Genomic DNA, 20532 nt, shown 5'->3' with positions numbered 1-20532 from the left:
ATATAAGCCCGGAGGCGTAAAAACTTCGATAACAGAACCCGCAAGAAGCAGATCAGAAATAGCACTGTCAACAAAACTGGCACAATATCGTAACGCAAAAAATCCTCCGTCAAATCGCCCCTCCGAATATAAGCCCCCCGGGAGGCTTGTACTTGGAATTTGCCTCCAATACAAAGTAAAACAAGGCAAAAACGGTAAGTTTCCTTCCTATTAAAAGCTAGCCCAATCGATTTTGAAACGCAAATTTCCCTCCGTACATAAGTCCCTCCGACTATAAGCCCCTCAAAAATTGCCTTTGAAAAATATTAAGACTTTTGTTCTTGGGCCATCGAAGTTATACTAAAAATAAAACACAAACAGCGGTGATAAACATCGTGAACTTTGATCGCATTTTTTCTAAATTTGACGCTTCGTATGCTAGTCAACATGTATTTTCAAAAGTGATCTAAAGTTACTATCAGATTATGATCATTTTTAGATTAGAGAGTGTATGTTGACTAGCATACGAAGCGTCAAATTGACTGGCTGCCAAGACTCATTATGGCTCTTGCTGGCTGCCCAAAGTACAACATCATCTCTTTAAGAAGTATCCAACCTTCGACTGCAGTCCCCCCCCCCCCCACCCCCCCGCTCCCCCAAACCCCCGAAAAAAAAATTATATCCAGTGTCCTTTCATTTAACCCAGACATAATACGCTCCGCCGTACACAAAGTACTTACTGTATGTACCCATTGAAGTAACGCTGGACATGTGCTGGCTCGTTTAGTAAAATTTCCAACACTGAATCTGCAAAGGAGTGATTTGGAGCGGAAAATCCGAATTTACAAGCGAATGAAGAGCGCAACGGCTTTAGATCAGAAGATCACATTCGTATATACGATTGAACAGAACTGTCTCCATGGACAAATACAGTAAACTTGTGGTTGGGATCAAAGTTGACATACAGCGTACCGATGGTAGGTGAAGTTCAATTTACAACACAAGAACAACAAAAACCTTTTTTTTCTTAGGGCTCAGTAAAATCGACGACCAACCTACTTTTTGTTTTCATAAAATATAGTGTAATAACTTTTTCGTAGTGCGGTGTCGATTTTTTCAGGGATGCTGTTTGTTAATGGCGAGTAAATTACCCGGCGCGTTAACATAATTTGAAGGTTGTTTGCCTGTGTATTTCAGTGATACAAAGTGTAAACATCTCATGTCTTTACCTCCTCGCCTTAGTAACGACGCTTTCCTTTTTTCAGGGGGAAAATCGGTCTAAGAATTATGCGTTTTAAGTAGGTTTCATCAATCAGATCATGTGGAAGATTCTTATCTACAAAGCTCTAACATAGATACTCATACATTAATTCTTCATAATAAGGAATGTCTCAACACGATAAATAAAAAGTTTGCAGTTATTTATCTCCTCGGCGTAAATCTGTAGTTCTTCAATCTATATTCACCAGTACCAGCACAAATCAAGAAATCTGTAGTCCCAAGAACAATTTATTATTTGTTAAAAAAGAAAAACTGGTATATTGAAAGAAAATATGCTAAAAAAAATTACATTCAGCTGGTAACTTATATGATTTATTGACACCCAATTTCTTAAAAAAAAAAACCATTTGCTTAACAGTAATAACAATATTATTCTCTGGTACAAAAATACTTATACCAAGGCTATCAAGCACTGACAGTATCCTTTGAGCACTCAGGCCCCTTTATCTTCCTAAGATCATAGCTGAATATTTCCTTTGTCTGACTGAATTTTATTATTATTTTTACTCTAGGACGCATTCACTCCTCAATGATAAGTGGCATCAACTTGGACACAAAAAGTGTGACTGTAGAATGGTATGAAAATGGGGAAACAAAAGGGAAGGAGGTAAGATTTAGATTGTTGAGTTATTTTTATGGCAGTTTCATTGTGTTGTGGATGAGCTGATTTACAATCACCAAAAAGCAAACTGCAACATGTTAAAAGCAGTCTGAACAATATCTTTAACATAAAATTACAACACACTAAGCTGCTAACGTAACCTGTGCCACCAATTTTTTTTAGTTCTGTTTTTTTGTGGAGATCCTGTATTAATCACAGAATTAGTTCCTTCAATGCACAAAAAAAGCCCACCCCCAAAGTGTAACTCCTGAAAAAAAAAAAGACTTTTTGGCCCAAATAATTTATTGAAAATTGTCTCACCCACATGCATGCTGGCTGCAACCAATCAAGTTCTTTGCTTATTTTTATGCTCAGAACCTGTGAAAAGTCTTTCTGTATTTATGTGATCTTTAGGATCACAATATTCTCACATGTCAATGATTAATGAGACAATAATTGTCTCATTATTTCATTAGTGGTATTATGCTTCACTGGTCTTCACTGTAAATAAATATGACACAACACACTCTCAGTCAGAAGAAATATTTTTCTATATATTTTTATTACACAAAAGAAATGTTAAAGGTATCACGAAAACTCATACATTCTTGCAATGTTGTCTCAAGTGGTTGAATTTAAAAACTTGCTGTTTTAATGTTTAAATATTATGTTTTGAACAGACAGTTTTAGCCTGGGGCAAGTATTTTTTTTTTTTAATCTTTCTCATGTGGTTGCAATTAGTTTATTAATATTTGCTTGGAAATAGAAAAAAATTACTGTGTCATTATTAATATTCTTTCTTAATTGTGCTACCTTATAATGTTCAATCAAATGCCAAAAAAAAAGGACTTATGAGAAAATGTAGTCAAAAATGTAGTCAGATAAATTGTTGTCAAAAAATCCACTAGATCTCTAGAATAATTCCCACAAGTTACCTAAATTTAATTTGACTTCCTAATGTGTGTTATGACTTTAAGTTATCTCTCTTAAATGGTCCACCCACTGGATAGCAGTAAACGTTTTGTTCAGCTCATACCTGCTTATATTTTCTCCACACTGTTTTCCAATGCATACATTTTTAAAAAATAATTATTTATAAGCCACACTATACATTCCTGCTCATTTGGGATTTCATCTGTGATCAGCACATAATGAACTTCAGTGAAAAGGAGGAACTTATATTATTACTGTAACTCTGACAACATTCAGCCATTCTCACCTGAGTCCTGATCAAGGTCTCTAGTTAATGCTCATTATTGTGTTCGTTAGGGATGATAGTTATAAAATCATAAAATTATTTTATGCATCTCTTCTTTCATTGCAGATTGAAGTTGACCAGATTTTTGCCTTGAATCCCACCCTTGTTGTTCAACCAAAGCCCTCAAAACCAACAAACAAAAGAATTTCTTCAACACCAGTCAACAAAGTATGTGATTGTAAACAACTGCCTTGTTCAAATGTCATAAATTAATGGTGACTAGAATTGTCCCCGGCACTTATCAGTGCAGCCTGTATCAATTTAATGTTAAAATGTTTCTTACTTGATTTTGCAGAATGCAAGGAATGAAAGTCACTCAGTGTCTTCTCCAAAAGCTTACACACCTTCAGGTCTAAAGATTGTTTATTTAATCATATTGTCCCGATCCAATACATGAATTCTCATCTGAAATCTTGATATTTCAAAATTGATTCAGATTGTTAGGAGGTTTGAGAAATCATGTGTTAAAGTTGGGTTTTTTGGTTTGAAGCATTGAGAGCTTCAAGGAACCAAGGGTTTATGAAATCAGGATTCTTCTATTGAGTAACTTTGTGTTCTCCTCCAACTATTTTTTTCCTGTCAAACCCATCTCTTAGCCTTTTGGAAACTTCAATGCATTACCCTTCTGTCATCTTAAAAATTCATTGCATTTAATTTGTTTACAAGCAATACTCCAGTTTTGAATTTGCTGTGGCTGCTGAATAGAGGCACTGAAGACTCGTTTATGCGTGGTTAGCCTCAACCTCAGATAAATATGTTCACTAATTCCAGTCTGACAAAGACCTGTGTACAACTGTGTCTATTGTTTTAAACTCAAATTCAGGCACCTTCTCCCCCTTATTTATGAATATTTTACTTTAGGCCGAGGCTAACCCTGTACAAATGAGTCGTTGGCAATTTTATTCAGCGGCTAAAGGTTATTGTTGGTTTTGTCCACATAGAGTTGTACCATGAATTGTCCATGCACAGAGCTGCACCCCCACAGAGCTGGGGTTTGTTGATTTGAGTGGCCTTCACCCCTTTGAAAATTATTTCTTTTTCTGCTGTTAAATATTTTTATACTTTCCTTTAAAAAAATGGCCTTAAAGATCTCCATACCAAGTTCTCTGAATTGCCAGTAACCCTCGGTGGGGCTTAAGTATTGCTATTTATGTAACCACAATGTGAAGATATCTTATCGGCTTTGCAGGGAAAGTTGAGCGTCCAATGGCTCTGAATCTTGCAAATGAAGATGATGGAGGCTCACAGATAGAGATTCCACAAAAAGATAATCCAAGCTCCAATGCAGGTAAAGTGACTGTTTGTATTTTTTGATGATCACTGTTGCTAAAATAAAATCTGAGCACTCTCTTTCTTTCTTTTAAAGCCATAATCCATTCTTTTATTATGGAGAAGTTAAATTGGTGTGTTAATTCACTTTTATTTATGGGTTGAAAAACTCTCAGCTTCAGTTGCCTCAGTCTGTTCTTGGGAGTAAAACCAGCTATAATTAACCTATTTTGCATTAAAAAATTAATATTGAAATAAATTGTATTTACCAATAATTTTTCATGGAATAAAGAATCATCTTTACAGTTGTGAACCCAATTTATGCAACTGCATAAGAAGCCTGAAAAAAAGTCAGGTCTTCAATGGGGTTTGAACCCCTGACCTCACGATACTGGTGCGATACTTTAACCAACTGAGCTATGAAGCCACTGATGTTGGGAGTTGGTCAATTATGTTCATATATGTTCCCGTGAAAGAGATGAATGTGATAGATGTATATGAAATAAATCATGTTCATCTATCACTGACAACAATTTTTCATTTTGGTACCCTTAACATTGTTTTTTTTTGGTCCCTCCTACAGTAAATAGGAGAAGGTCCAACTGTGTCAAGGAGATTGAGCGTTTAAAAAAGAATAGAGAGGAAAGAAGGTAAATGAAATAAATCTTGGATTTGCAAGCAACGACACCCAGGCCAAATTCCTGAGTGTGTAAATTTGGTTGTTACCATAGAGACACAATCTGAACATTTTGAAAGGCTTTTTTTATTATTTCTTGTCGAAAATTGAATGTTAAACTCGTCTATTGCACTAATCTTTGCAAGACATCAGATCCCTGGTACATAAGGTTTTAGTTATTGGGTCTGACAGTTTACGAACTACGTGAAACATGAACCCACTGATAAAGGGGCCTACCCAGGTTTTGCTCTTCTTGTTTTACATCAGAGTGTGCAACTAAAAAGAGAGTTTATTTGTGAGTTCATTCTACCTTTGTAATTTCCAGAGCTCAACAGCAAGAACAGCGAGAAATGAAGCTTCGCCTACAGCAAGAGGTGGATCCTGGAAATTCCAACTGGGAGTTTTTACAAATGATAAGGTGTGATATGTCATGATACCATCACATGAGACAAATTCAATAAGAGCACATCTAATGGTTATTTTTATGTTTGCAATATTGTTTAATAATAACATACATATATGGTAATACCCAGATATGCAAAATGAGTGAAGATGAAAAAAATTAAGAGTCATTTTTCAAGGCTGTGCTGTAAGAAAAATAATTGAAGGGAGACCAGTGCTCTGAACCTGTAAAATCTGGGGTGCCCAGCATAATATGCTTATTATGATTTGTATGAAAAAAGTAAGATTTTCAGTTTGTCCAAGAGCAAAAGTTAGGCACCAGGGGTCACCGGGTGCCGCTAGAGAACAGCCTTTCATTTTAAAGGAACGTCATTGCTATTAACTGTTTTTAAAAATCATTTTTCTCAGAGAATACCAAGCAGAGTTAGATATCAAAGGACTGACAATGTCAGACCCAGTAAGTATACAATAATTTTGTCACATGTATTATTCCTTATAATAAATTATTATATAATTATTACAGTACATTATTATTTGGGGAGCAAGGGTGGCGCAGTGGTGAGAGTACTCGCCTCCCACCAATGTGGCCCGGATTCAAATCCCAGCGTCGACGCCGTATGTGGGTTGAGTTTGTTGTTGGTTCTCTCCCTTGCTCTGAGAGGTTTTTCTCCAGTGTTCAACATCAACCTTTATTTTCATGACTATAATAATTATTTACAGTATTGCAAAAGGTATGTAAAATAAGAATGAATAGAAAAAGAAATAATTATGAAATTATTACTAATAACAGATAATCAAGTGGCATTATTCTTGCAGGACAGTACACTGTCATGCCAATTATTCAGAGAGATGAGATATAATTCAACTGTAAACTAACATAAATGAGAGCGCCAGTAGCTCATTTGAAAACAGCAGTTTCCCTAACAACCCATTAACAACCATACTTCAAAAATGTCACTCAGTCATTAACAAATACTTGTAAATACATTTTAACAAATACATTTTGCCTTGCATTGGTTCAATAAATTATGGATCATAGGATTTTTATTAAAACGTGTGAAGAAGCGGGATATTCAAGGGTAATATTTTAAATCATATTTCTTTGAGCATGTCAATAACATGTAATATTAACTGTGGAATTTTTTTTCTTCACTTAACAGGTTATAGACCACCAAATCTGTGTTTGTGTCCGCAAACGACCTCTCTCTAAAAAAGGTACTTGCACAAATCTTACATATTCATAGCAATAATTTGCTAATTTATACACCTGAATTGACAGTATTTTCTGGTGTTTAAGGTTGCCCTTCCAAGTGACAAATTAATATGCCAAGTTTAATTAGCATCTCGATTTACAAAAATAATGTACTGCAAAAATAGAGTAAATTAAACTGGCTTTAATTGCTACAGCATATACATGTATTTGGTATTTAAGTTAGAAACTGTGTGTTTTTTCATTCATGTCATGTACATTCATGTAATTAACTGGTTAACTTCAATTGCATTTCCTATAGAACTTAACAAAAAGGAAATTGATGTTATCATAGTACCAAGTGGTGATTACTGTGTGGTAAGTTTTCTATGTAGTGACAGTGAGTTTATAATATGGTGACAATGCTTTGTTGAAAAATTGGTTAAAAAATGATTCATATCAAAATAAACATATTCAAGTTCTGTAAAACCTGTAGAAATGCCTGTACAACTTGATCTGGTTTCACTATAATGCAACATTGATTTGGAAATATTTATTGAATTTTAAATTGTTTGGTATTTCAGGTCCATGAACCCAAGCAGAAAGTGGACCTCACAAAATACCTAGAAAATCACAAATTTTGGTAAGTGAGAAGTCTTTGTTAAATGCAACTTGTTAATTATTAGTAACAGGTCATTTGTGACACTGTAGCTCTCCTTGACAGAATTTGCCTTTGATTTTGTCTTAGGTTTGATTATGCTTTTGACGAAAATGCAAATAATGAATTGGTGTACAGGTAAGCTTTTTCACTGCTTCTTAATCTGCTGATCAGTTCATTAAGACTTTGGTGTGTTCCCAGAGGCATTAGCTGTTCATGATTTTCAAGTTTCTCGTTTGTGATGTACAAACGTAGATATGAGAAGATCTATAACAACAGATGAGTTGCGGTGAGCAAAAATTTGAAATAATTATGAATGGATGAAATATAATAAATTGCTCTCCAAGTGGCAAAATTGCGTGCAGTGCTGAATGCGTTCATCATGACAAACATCGGAAAAATGTCTCATTAAATGAGGGAGGAAAACAAGAGACCACGCCCAGGGGGGGGGCGTAAAAATTACAACCCGCAAGGAAGGTGACACGCGGTGGGAAGAGAGATCAATGCAAAGCACATGTCCAATGCTGGCCACAGTCTGTAGTCCCTCGTTGTCTCTTTTCCCTCCGCCTATCCTCTTCTTTCTGGGTGGTGATTCCACGCCCACTTGGTTCCCGAAAATAATACGTTTCCTCCCCAGGGGGTAGGCGCATTGCCAAGGGCAGAAGGATTTCCGCACTTTCGTACACTCCATTTACTGTACATAAGGATAACGACGGTTAACATTCATAAGACAGCCTCTCCAAACTACGCTCTGCAAGAAACATGGACTCATAAAGTGAGAATTTGCATTTTTTATGTAAGAGGAAAACAGTGAAATCAAACACACTGCATTTTGTTTTTTTCAGATACACTGCTAAGCCTCTTGTTGACACGATCTTCAACCAAGGAATGGCAACTTGCTTTGCTTATGGCCAGACTGGAAGTGGTAAAACGCATGTAAGTTGACTTTTTCCCCTTTCTTTCGCTAATTAAAAAAATCCACTACAGTCGCCTTTCTCTGGACACCTCAGCAAAACGGACACCTAGAGTCTGTCCCTGGCTTTCTTTACTCCTCTTATTTGACACTTTATTAATTAGCGTCCGGTCATTATTTGTCGCCTGGGGGTGGGGAAGGCAGAGGATTTTAGGGGGGATCGCTTGATTTTTAGGAGAACAAAAGGGGGGATCAGTCTTAACTGAGAACCCAAAAGGAAGGATTGCTGAAAACTTTGGAACGATTCAGAGGGAGGCACTCAAATTTTCTTTGAAAGTAAAGACTTGGGGGATCATGAAAGTCATCAAAAGTTATTAGGGGGGATCACTTCAGTGAAGTAACGTTCAAAGGGGGGATCTGCTAAATCTCACCTTCTTTTGTAGTAACATGAAGTACTAACTGACCGCTGACCGGCGGTGGAGCTGTCATTCGAGGAGCTGTATGAATCTATCGTATTAAAGTATGTTGTGTTGATGCTGTCGTCTCTGTACCTCTTCGGACCCAACATGGTGTCAGAAGCGTGACCTTCCTACTAGCCTACAGTTGCGGAGATCAAACTAATCGGAGAAACGGATCAAATACTGAGACGAATTGACCGGTCAAACTTCACGCGGATCCTACGCACGTGGTTCAAAACAAGATGGCGGAAAGCATGCCATTCGCCAAACCACCGGAACCGCTGGAAATTTCGATGGGAAATCCTGCTCACTCGTGGGGAAAATGGAAACAAAAATTCGAAATTTACCTCAAGGCAATTGGAGCTTCAAAGAAACCCGATGAAATGAAAGTGGGGCTGCTATTAAACCACATCGGCGAGCCGTGTTTGGAAATTTACTCGAATTTCACCTACCTACCTGAGCGTGACGACCCCGCGGGAGGAGAAGAGAAACTTCCAGCCGAAGACTCCGACAACTACGCGACCGTTGTGGCAAAGTTTGATGAATACTTTCAAAAACGGGACCCTCAACTCATGCTGCGAGAGAAATTTTGGCTTCACCTTAAACGAGAGCCCACACAGACCTTTGATTCGTGGGTGGTGACTGTCAAGGAAAGAGCCGCCGAGTGCAAGTTCCCAGCCGATTTCTATGAGCAAGCAGTTAGAGACAAACTTACCTTTTCCTGCAAGGAAGACAATTACAAGCTAAAACTCTATGACGAGGGAGCAGCCCTTTCACTCGAAAAGGCAGTGAAAATCCTGTCTTTGAAGGAAGCAACAAAACGTGAGTTACACGAATCAAAAACCGCAGAGATTGAGAGCGTCACACCGCGAGGGAACAGGCAAGACCCTCATGCTGGTCAAGATACAGAGCAAAGGAACCAGCGAGACTTCAAGAGGAAGCCCTTCCAAACAAGTGGCCGGAACTGTGGGTATTGCAACCGCCGACACCCCCCTGGCAAGAAGAACTGCCCAGCGGCAGATACACGATGCAGCAAGTGCAACAAAATGGGACATTTCCCTATCATATGCAAGAGTGTACCTCCAAGGACGGTCAACGAAGTTCTTGAAACCGAGGATAACTTTAGCCTCACATTTGTGGGAGGGGTTTATACACCCACTAGTCCAAACACCTCCAAGGCCGAACCAGCAATAAACTCTCAAACCAGTAGGTCCGACCCTGGATGGCATGTCAACCTCAAGATTCAAGACCAAGAGACGCTGGCATGGTGCATCGACACAGGAGCACAAGTGTCTGTGATGCCTGAGCACATCTACAAGTCTTCATATGGAACACTTTCAAAATCTGACAGAGAACTTGTCGGAGCAGGGGATGTTCCTTTAAAGACCCTTGGATGTGCAGTCATGAACCTCCAACAAGACGAAACAGTCATTAAAGAACGAGTGTACGTAGTCAGTGGGGCATCCAAGTTGCTTCTGGGGATACCCGCCATCCGAAGTCTTGGTCTTATCCATGAAATCCCTGGGACATACAGTGTTAAAGCTGTCCATCAAATGCCTGATAGCCATCCACTCCACTCAGGGACCAAGGAGGACATTGTCAAGCAGTACCCATCACTTTTTCAAGGCCTTGGCAAATTGGAGGGTGAGCATACAATTCAATTGAAGGAAGGGGCCACACCCTTTTGTTTGACCACTCCCAGGCGAGTACCACTGCCACTAATGAAGCAAGTGCAAGAGGAGATCAAGCGTATGGAACAACTGGACGTTACTGAACCAGTGGATGAGCCGACAGAATGGTGTTCACCGATTGTGGTAGTGCCAAAGGCCGATGGCAGGGTGCGGATATGTGTTGATCTTACCAGGCTTAACCAAGCGGTCCGCCGAGAAGTCTATCAAATGCCAACAGTTGAAGAGACCCTGGGAAGCCTAACAGAAGGCTCAGTATTCTCCAAACTTGATGCCAACTCAGGGTTTCATCAGATAGTCCTAAACCCAGAAAGTGCCAAGCTAACTACCTTTATCACGCCCTTCGGCCGTTACATGTTCAAGCGTCTTCCCTTCGGCATATCCTCAGCCCCAGAACATTTCCAAAAGAGGATGGACAAAGAACTCTCTGGAATAGAAGGGGTCAAGTGCCGCATGGATGATATTCTAATCATCGGGAAAGACCAAGCGGAACATGACAAACGACTTAAGCAAGTCCTTGACAGGCTAGTCGAGAGGAAACTCACACTCAACCTTGAGAAGTGTTTATTTTCTCAATCCAGGTTGCAATACTTGGGCCAAATCATTGACAGTGATGGAATCAGGAAAGATCCCTCCAAGATCAAAGCCATCACCGACATGGCAGAACCCCAGAACATTGCAGACCTGAGACGTTTCCTGGGTTTGGTCAACCACCTTATGAAGTTCTGCCCAAATCTGGCTGAGACGACGAAACCCTTAAGAGACTTGCTCAAGAAGGAGAACGCGTGGGTGTGGGGCACAGCCCAACAAGAAGCCTTCCGACAGCTGAAAGTAGACATGGCATCCGACCAAGTTCTTGCACTGTACGATCCAGAGAAGGAGACCGTGGTCTCATCTGATGCCAGCAGTTTTGGACTTGGTGCGGTCCTCGTGCAGAAGCAGCCGTCCGGTGAAATGAGGCCAGTGGCTTATGCTAGCAGATCAATGACCGAGACAGAGCGTCGTTATGCCCAGATCGAAAAAGAGGCCTTGGCTATCACATGGGCACTTGAACACTGGGCTGAATTCTTGATCGGAATGAGATTTAAAGTGGAAACCGATCACAAGCCATTGATTCCATTGTTTTCCACAAAGCTGATTGACGAGCTACCAGTACGCATACAACGCTTCAGGATGAGACTCATGAGATTTGACTTTGCCATCGCACATGTTCCTGGTAAACTCTTGTACACAGCTGATTCATTGTCTCGATCCCCCCAGGAGGGTAAAGCCCAGGAGCCTAAGTCATGGAACGACCTACATGACGAAGTCGAGTGCTATGTGAATGCTGTATTGGTAACCCTACCTGCCTCCGACCAGCGGTTAGATGAGATACGTTCTGAGTTGAAGAGTGATGACACACTTAAAACTGTGATGCAGTATGTGCAGAATGGATGGCCTGAAGAGAAACGAAGAGTCCACGGGCCAATAGCTAAATACTGGAGTGAACGTGGCAACATCTCCCTCCACGACGGCCTGCTCCTGAGAGGACGACGAATCATTATTCCTCCGAGGCTGCGGGCAGATGTATTAAGGCGTCTTCATGATGGTCATCAAGGAATTACCAAAACACGTGCAAATGCGGCCTCCTCAGTGTGGTGGCCTGGAATCTCCCAAGACATCACAAGAGTCGTGCAGAATTGCGCCATGTGCGAGAAATATCGCAGAGAACGCATTGAGCCAATGAAAGGTACTGAGTTTCCAGAACGACCGTGGAGCAGAGTTGGCGTAGACTTCTTTCAGCACAAGGATAAACATTACCTCCTAGCCGTAGATTACTTTTCAAGAGATGTAGAGATAAGTCAAGTGTCCAAGAATGTAAACTCTGCCCAGACTATCCTGCAACTTAAGAAGATCTTCAGTCGACATGGGATTCCAGACATCTTATTTAGCGACAATGGCCCCCAGTTTGATTCACACGAGTTCACTAACTTTTCCACAGACTGGCAGTTTCAACACATAACATCGTCTCCAAGATACCCCCAGTCCAACGGTGAAGTGGAAAGGGCGGTCCAAACTATGAAGGCGGTCTTGAATAAGAGTAATGACGAATACTTGGCTCTCCTGAATTACAGAGATACTCCATTGCACCACGGTTACTCTCCAGCACAATTGAGCATGGGTCGGAAACTTCGTACAAGAGTCCCCTGTCACCCGGAGGAGCTAAAGCCAGAGACCCCAGACCGTGATCACATCAGAAGGAAAGAGAAGGAGTACCGAGCTAAGATGAAATTCGATTATGACCATAGACACAAAGTAGTAGAGGGAAAGGAACTGTCACCCGGTGACCGCATTTGGATCCCCGATTTAAAAGAGGAAGGAACAGTGATTAAGCCACACGAGAGTCCAAGATCTGTAATCATACAGACCCAAAACGGACGAGTGAGAAGAAACCGCCGGATGACAAGAAGAGTTCTGGTGGGAAGTTCTCCGGTCCCACCCCAGAATGAAGACTATGAGAATCATGAGCCGATACCAACAAGAGAGAGGAACCCAGACGTATCCTCAGCTCCTGGAGCCAGCCAAGAAGATTATGTAGAACTACCTGTCCCTGGGGACCAACCAGCAGTGGACAAGCCCTTGCAGCCTGAACCGATGCTGACACGCCTTAGACCTAGAGGAGCTCTAAGAAGACCGGACAGACTTATCGAACAATGCTAAGATTAGTTTCACTTTAGGACACTGGAGAACTGCGTTGTCCTTATTGACATTTAGTTAACTTAAAAAAAAAAAAGGAAGATGTAGTAACATGAAGTACTAACTGACCGCTGACCGGCGGTGGAGCTGTCATTCGAGGAGCTGTATGAATCTATCGTATTAAAGTATGTTGTGTTGATGCTGTCGTCTCTGTACCTCTTCGGACCCAACATCTTTAGCCCCCAATCCCCCGCCAGGCGATGAATAATGACCAGTCCCTTAGTGCTGATCTAAAAGGTGGTCGTCTTAGGATGGATTTCCACTGTCGCGTAATTTCAACGTGCGTGCGGGCGTAAATAAAATAAAGGAGATGTATGTTAGGTCGCGTGTAAAGGTAAAAGTTGAACCTCGCTCAACATTTGCGTTTACGCATATTACACGACAGTGAAATCAACTTTTAGAGAAATTAATTGTATTGTCAGTCAAATATGTCTTGCCTAATCACTTTCGAAATCATGTATTTATTGCTTTACAGACCATGGGTGGTACGTTCTCAGGGAAACAACAGGATTGTACTAAAGGAATTTATGCCTTATCAGGTTGGTATCGCATGTACCTTTTCAATAGTAAAAAAAATGTCTTGAGTTACCATTACATGCAGCTAAAATGGATCTAATGGTTCCTTTTCGAAGCACACGCGACGGGGGCAGCCTTATTCCGTCGGGCGTATCTGACGCTCCTCGCTCGCATCGTGCTTGCCAACGCGAAAATAACGAAATAACGCATGTAGTTAACGAACCTTCAACGCTTATGTTATGCATTACCTAGCCTGCGAGGCAGGCCTGCCACGCAGGCTATGCATTACCCTAAACTTTATCAAGATCGCGGGAATGCGGGAACGGTGTATAAATGTGGCATTTTAAAATAGGCGATTCACCTTGTAAGTTGGAAGTCCTCGCGTTCTCTAGTTGGTGATACAGTGTTATGAGAAGTGTTCATGGAGCCGTAACGTTATCGTTTTTTTCTTGCAGCTCAAGATGTTTTCAAACAGAACAAATCACCGAAACATAAAAACAAGGATCTTCTAATATCTGCCAGTTATTTTGAGATTTATGGAAGCAAAGTAAGTGAAAAGTTCTCGAGAATTTTCAACATGCTGCATTTCAAGGCCTGGGAATATCAGGTTTCATGGCATTGTGGACAGGGAATTTTAGGTACCTGTGAAAATTGCAACTGTACGTCTTGTTATGTCTTTAAAAATGTGCATCCTTCTAGAACCGAAAACGAATGCGTGTATTCATTGTGTAAAACTCTAATTTTTTTATTGTGGCTGTTTGAAAGCTGATTTTAACTCCGTTGAGACAGAACAATTTAAGCGAAAACGCGGACGACCTTGGCTGCAAGAAGACAAAAAGTTCAATTGCCGTCGTTTTGATTTTAAAGGCCATTTTTTTCTTTCTGTTTGTTAAGGTATTTGATTTACTCAATAAAAGGAAAAGACTAAGAGTGTTGGAGGATGGAAATCAGCAAGTCCAGGTGAAAAATGGCAATTGATGACTTGGGTGGTTTAAATGTTAGCATTGTAGCGATAGTCGAACTTTGAAATCTGGCCAATCAGCACTGCGGGGGCAAACAAATGAACCCGTCAGATCCCGGCTAAATAGTGTAAGCGGCTTCAAACGCGGGAAAAGCTTGCAAGCATTTGACGAATGGTTTATTTCATGCTTCTGATTGGTTTATTTAAGTGTCACGGCCGGGTTTCTTAGCCAATCGCAGTGTTTGGCTATCCAAACCAAAGTGATTACTCCTGACAAAGTTATAGATCACTGTTCTGTTTATCATTATTCTCGGTAGAGGGAGGCAGTGTCGAGTGGCGATTCTTATCTAGAGAAACATACTATTTAAATGAGAAGGCAAAACTCAACGAGCTGTGAACTGATTCTTTTCCTTTATGTTAGTCTACTCACCTGGGTCTTGAATTTACAATTTTGTTTTTTGTTAATGTTTGTTTGTTTGTTTGTTTCTTTTTGGCGTTACTTTTCACGGCAGGTCTGTGACTTGGAAGAAAAGATAGTGCATTCAGTGCAGGATACATTGAAACTCATCGAGCTTGGTAATAAACTCAGGTAAGCAACACCCTCGGCACTTGGTTGTCTTCGATCATCTTGTTAGCAAACCATAAAGAAAGGTTTATAAGCAGCTTTTTCAACACGCAAATCGCCCGTCATGTTTTTTCCAATTTTCAGCACTCACATGCAGATCTTTGCGTTATCAGTGTGTATTTAAGTGTAGGCTTAAAAAGACATGAAATCACGTGTAGATCATGTGTGGTTATTTTCCTTTAGGACGTCTGGGCAGACATCAGCCAATCAGAATTCGTCGAGATCTCACGCGGTATTTCAGATCATCTTGAGAAAGAGGTAAGTTAGAATACACCGAACTGAAATTTTCTCAGCAAACTCCGAGAACGAAAAGGTTCCGTTCACTGACCACGTTTTCGTTTCTTTCTTTTTAGGGGATTCAGAAAGGATGGCGGGGGAGGCCAACTTTACGGCAAATTCTCACTAATAGATTTGGCAGGTAAGTCAGTGCCAAACGTTTTTAGTTTCTCCTTGCTGTGCATTTAGTGGTGTTGAAAATTATTTATCCAGTCGGTTAACAGTAAACGTCTAAGACCTTGCACTGTGACAATCTGTAGCAATGAAGTGTATTAAAACTATCACTTTCAAACTTTTCTGCCCTTAAAATATGCCACTGTAAAACTTAAGGAAAAATAGTTGATGAATTCCCTCTCAACTATTAGGTAGATTTAGCAAAGACTACGCAATGTCAAAAATGACGTAAAAGCGCGCTGAAAGGACTGAACTCGACTTTCGGTGCTCAATTTTCTGCCATTGGTCCAGTATTTTTACGTTCTGCGTGCGACGCCATCACAGTCGTGGCGTTGTCTTTGCTAAATCCGCCTATTGTTTAACATGCGCACAGGAAACGAAAGAGGAGCTGACACTTCAACCGCTGACCGAGTTACAAGACTTGAAGGCGCAGAAATAAACAAGAGTTTACTGGCTTTGAAGGTTAGTATTATTTTTGTTTAAGAAGCAAACGTAGGGAAGGAGAAGCGGTAGCGGAAGAGATAATGCAGGATAATCACGCCTATTTTTGGATAGGCATCTTTACAAGATCAATCAACGAGTTCCAGTGAGGTTAGTGAAGTCTTGGGAGGGGGCAAATTGTTCGTGCGGAAGAAAGTGGAATCAAAGGAATATCATCGCGTGGGGGTGGAGTAGTGTGGCTTCTATTTCCCCAAACTCCATTCCCACGGGCTATTTGTTTTGTATCAGGTAAAAAAAATTAAAGGTCTCTAACTTCTTCGCCAGCGCATGAGCAGGAGGTGCTCGAAAGGGAAGGGAAAGGGGGAATTCGCGCGCGATGAAACGCGAATTCTAGCCTCGCGTGTCTCCCTCGTGCGCGCCTGTTCTTTCTTACGCCCATTACTTCCAAGCTCCTGCTACGCAGGCTACGAGAATTCCCTCCTTCCGCCATGTTGTTTAGTTCATTGCTTCTTCTCTTTACAGTCTGTAAGTTAATTTTCAATCTTCACAGGAATGCATCAGAGCTCTTGGAAGAAAGGGAGCACATTTACCTTTCAGAGCAAGCAAACTGACGCAGGTGAGAAACTTCATACTCTTCCAGGCAGCTGCTATGTCAAGGAAGAATAAGTTATCTAATGTACAGAAATGGTGAACAAAGGCGCATTTACATACACTCTGTAAGCAGCTTTGTGGTAATTTACTCTTTGCGGTATTGTTTTACTCCACAGGTTCTCAGAGACTCATTCATAGGAGAGAACTCGAAGACTTGTATGGTAAGGTTCGATTGTGGATGAAGCTTTAGAGATTTAGATCAGTCTCCATAATTTTGTACCGTTGCCTTTAGATCGCCATGATATCGCCGGGAATGAATTGTTGTGAACACACCCTGAACACACTTCGTTATGCCGACAGGTAAGTAGCAATCGAGACTGCAAAATTTATCTTGTTTTGTTAATGTCGCTTCACCTTTTGGAGTAAACTGGGCCTGCAACGTAAGGAGCTGGTCAAAAAGCACAGGGAAGGGTCTGTCAGAGCAGCGAGGGGGAGGGTCATCAGTTTTTGCACCCTGTGCAAGGTGTGGGACGTGCAATTTTTAGCTATCCTTGTGGGTGTGTCTCATCCTATTTTATACCAGAGATATGATTTTTCATACATATAATTTGGTTTCACTGGATTTTTAAAAAAGTAAACCAAATAAATGTTACTAGTAGGGATGGCCAAGTAATTTTTAACCTTCAGTTAGTGGTAGCCTTTTCCAAAAAGAGGGGATGGGCCATGTGTTTTTCATCCTCCACATTTTGAAAGCTCCAGCCCAGCCCCTTGCCATACCTTTTTGCAGCCCCTAATTGTAAAAAGCGATGCCTTTGTTTTCTAATGGTGCCATGAATGTTTGGCAGAAGACTGAGTAGAAGCATTATCTCCTTTGTCTCGGTAGAGTAAAAGAGCTTGGACCTGAGAGTAACCGCAAGAAGAAAGGAGCTGCAGCTAATGGCAGCGAAGATGATGGTAGCAGCCCTGATGAGATGTCCTCTCTGTCAGGTGGCCGACATATCAACAATGTGGATCTTGCTCTTCTCTGTAATCACAGTGTACGTACTCAGTTAATGTGACTTCACAACTTCCCTTCCCAAACGCATTGATATTTCATGAAGAGACTACCGTGACGCACGGTGGCATGGATATCGGCTCTTACTGTAAAATTTTGCGACCCTTGAGCTTTCCGTTTCTTCAAGAGTTATCGTTCATTTTAGAAGCTATGGGTTAGCGCTTAGTGCTCCATCCTGCTTGTAGACTTGAACTGATCAGTTATATTTTTTGGTCTCTGCTGCAGGGCTCTGGTGAGCAGTCCCAAGAACTTTACACGTTCCACGAAGCAGTTTCCCAGTTGCAGGATGCTGAAGATAAACTAGTGGATGATCACAGGAAGAACATTGAGGTAAAGCAGTTAATTCAGGAGCCTTTTGAATTGCAACCTCAAATCAGTCAATAGGGAAAAATACTTAGGCAGTTGCCTTAAAAGAGCAGAGGCATGACTGTAAAACGCTCTCCTGTTTGAATGATACATAATAGGTAGTGTGTACTTGCGTTGTCAACCACAGAAGTGGTTGAGCAGAGTTAAGCGCCTTTTTTTAATGGTTTGATAACATATTTGATTTGCCACCATTTAAATAAACGCTGAAAAATAAAAGGTACAATTTTTTTCTCAGTGGTTTTTAAAACTTTTTAGATGTGCACTGGAAACTCTGCTTTTACACCAAAGAATGCGACCCATCTTAAATTCAAGAGAAATTCTTGATTGTATTTTCGTACAATACTAAAAGACATTTGAAAGCACTGTTGAAGGGGTTTCATTTGTGAAAAGAGTGGATTCTATTCCAAGTTTACTTGCTCAACGCCTTAATGGTTCTATTCCAAGTTTACTTGCTCATCACATTCGTCTCTGTTCACATCTTTGATACAGGAAGCTGAGACATTATTACAGGAAGAAAGAAAACTGATGGAGAGAGTAGACACAGATGTGGATTACAATATGGAAGGTATTTAGTTACCTTAACCCTTTAAGCCCTAAGAGTGATCAGCGTCAAATTTCTCCTTGTAATATCAATGCTTTATTAAACAGAGTGGTCATGAGAATAAAGGACATGATCACACAAGATGAATCTAATTGATACTTCTCAAATTCTCCCCACTACTTCTATTGAAAACGTATAGGGACAACAAATGAGAATTTGAATTTTGATACTAGGGTTTAAAGGGTTAACAATGGTCTTGGGGTGCTTACCATTTACACAAACCATCCGGGTAGAAATCTTGCTCATAAACACAAAACTATAAAATTTGATGTTGTGGGAGAACGACCCGCTACAAAGTATTTGCAAATCAGCTCAACAAACTAAAAAGTGTAGAGAAATTACATCCCCTCAAATCGCAGCTTATTTTTTCTGAAGTTTCCCTTTCGGAATGGCACGAACCATTTGATTTCCCATCCGTTATTTCCGGTTTTTTCGTGTAAATGGTAAATACTCGTGATTTGTGTGTTGTTTTTCTGTCTTTTGTGTTGTTCGTTCATCATATACTTTCAATGTTACTATTATTATTACTCTTTTTTTTTTCTTTTTTAATTGGTGATCTGTGTGCAATTTTACAGAATATGTACGACGATTAGACGAAATACTGGCGCAAAAGATCGAGAAATTCACCCAGCTTCGAGGTAAGACTGTATTGCTAACCTTTTTCAGTGCCTCCTTGTTAGCTTGTTGTTGCGTAAAACACGGAGCTTTATGCTCTTAGGTAGATCTCAAGGGGGAATTCTTTAACCTGTGAACGAAGCCGTATTTCCGGTCGTCGCTTCTCTCCACCCGGGTGAGGTGTGCCCGCGGGCTAGGAAGTGTTTTGATTGGTGAAAAGAAAGGCGGGCACAAAAAGGAAAACTAGACTTACCGAGACTTGGCCGTTCTTGTCGCCAGGACCCCTCTCTCTTCAGTTACACGGCCTTATCGACTTAGGGGACACTGGGAATGAAATTGGACTAGGCTTACGTTTTGTGATGGTTCATGCCTTGGATGTGTTGTGTTTCGTTTTTTGATTTGTTAGAGTCATAACTTTGCTTTCATGTTATTGTCATTTATTTTGTCGTTGGCTAAGCTATCTTTTCCTTTATTACCTTTTACATTTTTATTTGCCTTTTTCTTTTGTAGACAAAGTAAACAAATTCAAGAAACAATTGGAAGAAGAAGAAATTGCGAGCCGAAATATAAGAAAATTACCAGGTTATTAATGCGCACGCTCGACAATCTACGGCTCAAGTGTTTCCTGATGGGCAATCTAAGACCGTGAACCTGTTGCTTAATGGTCTGCAGAAGGAAATATTCTTTACGATGTCAACGCATCATCCCATGAAGGGATCGATTTGTGCTTTCGGTCAGTCGGTGAACATACATTTAGAGGAACTGCAATATTTAAGTTGAATATCAGCTGCAAAGCACAGTTGTTTTGGAAAAATCTTATGACCAATTTGGTCCTTTTTGTGGCTGTATATTTATTGTGTCGATTAGAGTAGGCGCATTTCACATTGTGTGTAAGAACAAAGAGGTGAATGGTATGAAAGCTGTAAATTGTGAGTGGTTTATTATATGTTGATAATGTTTTTGCTTTAGAGCCTTGTAAGACAAAATAAGCTAAAAATAGCCCTTGCATTACGTTTGTACAATTCAGAGTTTTCCTTATTGTTCTTATAGTAAGAAATATTAGGGCCATTTATACGAGGAAAAATAAGACGCGAACTGTACCATTCATACGAGCATGTCTTATCTAATAAGACGCGTCTTAGCTAAGCCGCGTCTTATTTTAGACGAAATGTGCCATTTATACGGACAGTTCGCGTCTTATGTA

General features: G+C 40.4%; 2 protein-coding genes across 2 annotated transcripts; both read left to right on the top strand.

Annotated features, from left to right (window-relative positions):
• The first annotated feature begins 816 nt into the window (after window positions 1-816).
• LOC140953972 (kinesin-like protein KIF2A) lies at window positions 817-20383 on the top strand. The gene is made up of 28 exons (XM_073403354.1): window positions 817-956; window positions 1773-1867; window positions 3186-3287; window positions 3415-3469; window positions 4309-4407; window positions 4972-5038; window positions 5390-5482; window positions 5875-5923; window positions 6627-6681; window positions 6978-7033; window positions 7240-7298; window positions 7404-7451; window positions 8159-8249; window positions 13584-13647; window positions 14080-14171; window positions 14519-14584; window positions 15098-15174; window positions 15394-15468; window positions 15564-15628; window positions 16034-16122; window positions 16652-16717; window positions 16869-16913; window positions 16985-17052; window positions 17576-17729; window positions 17972-18076; window positions 18602-18677; window positions 19289-19351; window positions 19839-20383. The coding sequence occupies exons 1-28, from the start codon at window positions 899-901 to the stop codon at window positions 19916-19918; spliced, it is 2112 nt and encodes a 703-aa protein (XP_073259455.1). The 5' UTR covers window positions 817-898; the 3' UTR covers window positions 19919-20383.
• On the top strand, window positions 8863-11060 carry LOC140921787 (uncharacterized). Its single transcript, XM_073371787.1, has 2 exons — window positions 8863-10685; window positions 10954-11060. Exons 1-2 carry the CDS (start codon window positions 8927-8929, stop codon window positions 11058-11060), a joined length of 1866 nt encoding a protein of 621 aa, XP_073227888.1. The 5' UTR covers window positions 8863-8926.
• Window positions 20384-20532: the final 149 nt, after the last annotated feature.

The sequence above is a fragment of the Porites lutea genome, chromosome 12 (genome assembly GCF_958299795.1).
Source record: "Porites lutea chromosome 12, jaPorLute2.1, whole genome shotgun sequence".
Classification (NCBI taxonomy): domain Eukaryota; kingdom Metazoa; phylum Cnidaria; class Anthozoa; order Scleractinia; family Poritidae; genus Porites; species Porites lutea.
The sequence above is the reverse complement of the archived record's forward strand: the minus strand, read 5'-3'. Positions and strand labels throughout refer to the sequence as shown.

What these genes read in the sequence shown, in the direction of transcription:
- LOC140953972 (XM_073403354.1), top strand. Translation starts at nt 899, where the DNA reads ATGGACAAATACAGTAAACTTGTGGTTGGGATCAAAGTTGACATACAG. An exon ending in TGACATACAGCGTACCGATG is followed by an intron (nt 957 to 1,772) that starts GTAGGTGAAGTT and finishes TTTTTACTCTAG; the next exon opens with GACGCATTCACTCCTCAATG. An exon ending in TTGAGATTTATGGAAGCAAA is followed by an intron (nt 14,172 to 14,518) that starts GTAAGTGAAAAG and finishes CTGTTTGTTAAG; the next exon opens with GTATTTGATTTACTCAATAA.
- LOC140921787 (XM_073371787.1), top strand. Translation starts at nt 8,927, where the DNA reads ATGGCGGAAAGCATGCCATTCGCCAAACCACCGGAACCGCTGGAAATT. An exon ending in GATAGTCCTAAACCCAGAAA is followed by an intron (nt 10,686 to 10,953) that starts GTGCCAAGCTAA and finishes TTCTCAATCCAG; the next exon opens with GTTGCAATACTTGGGCCAAA.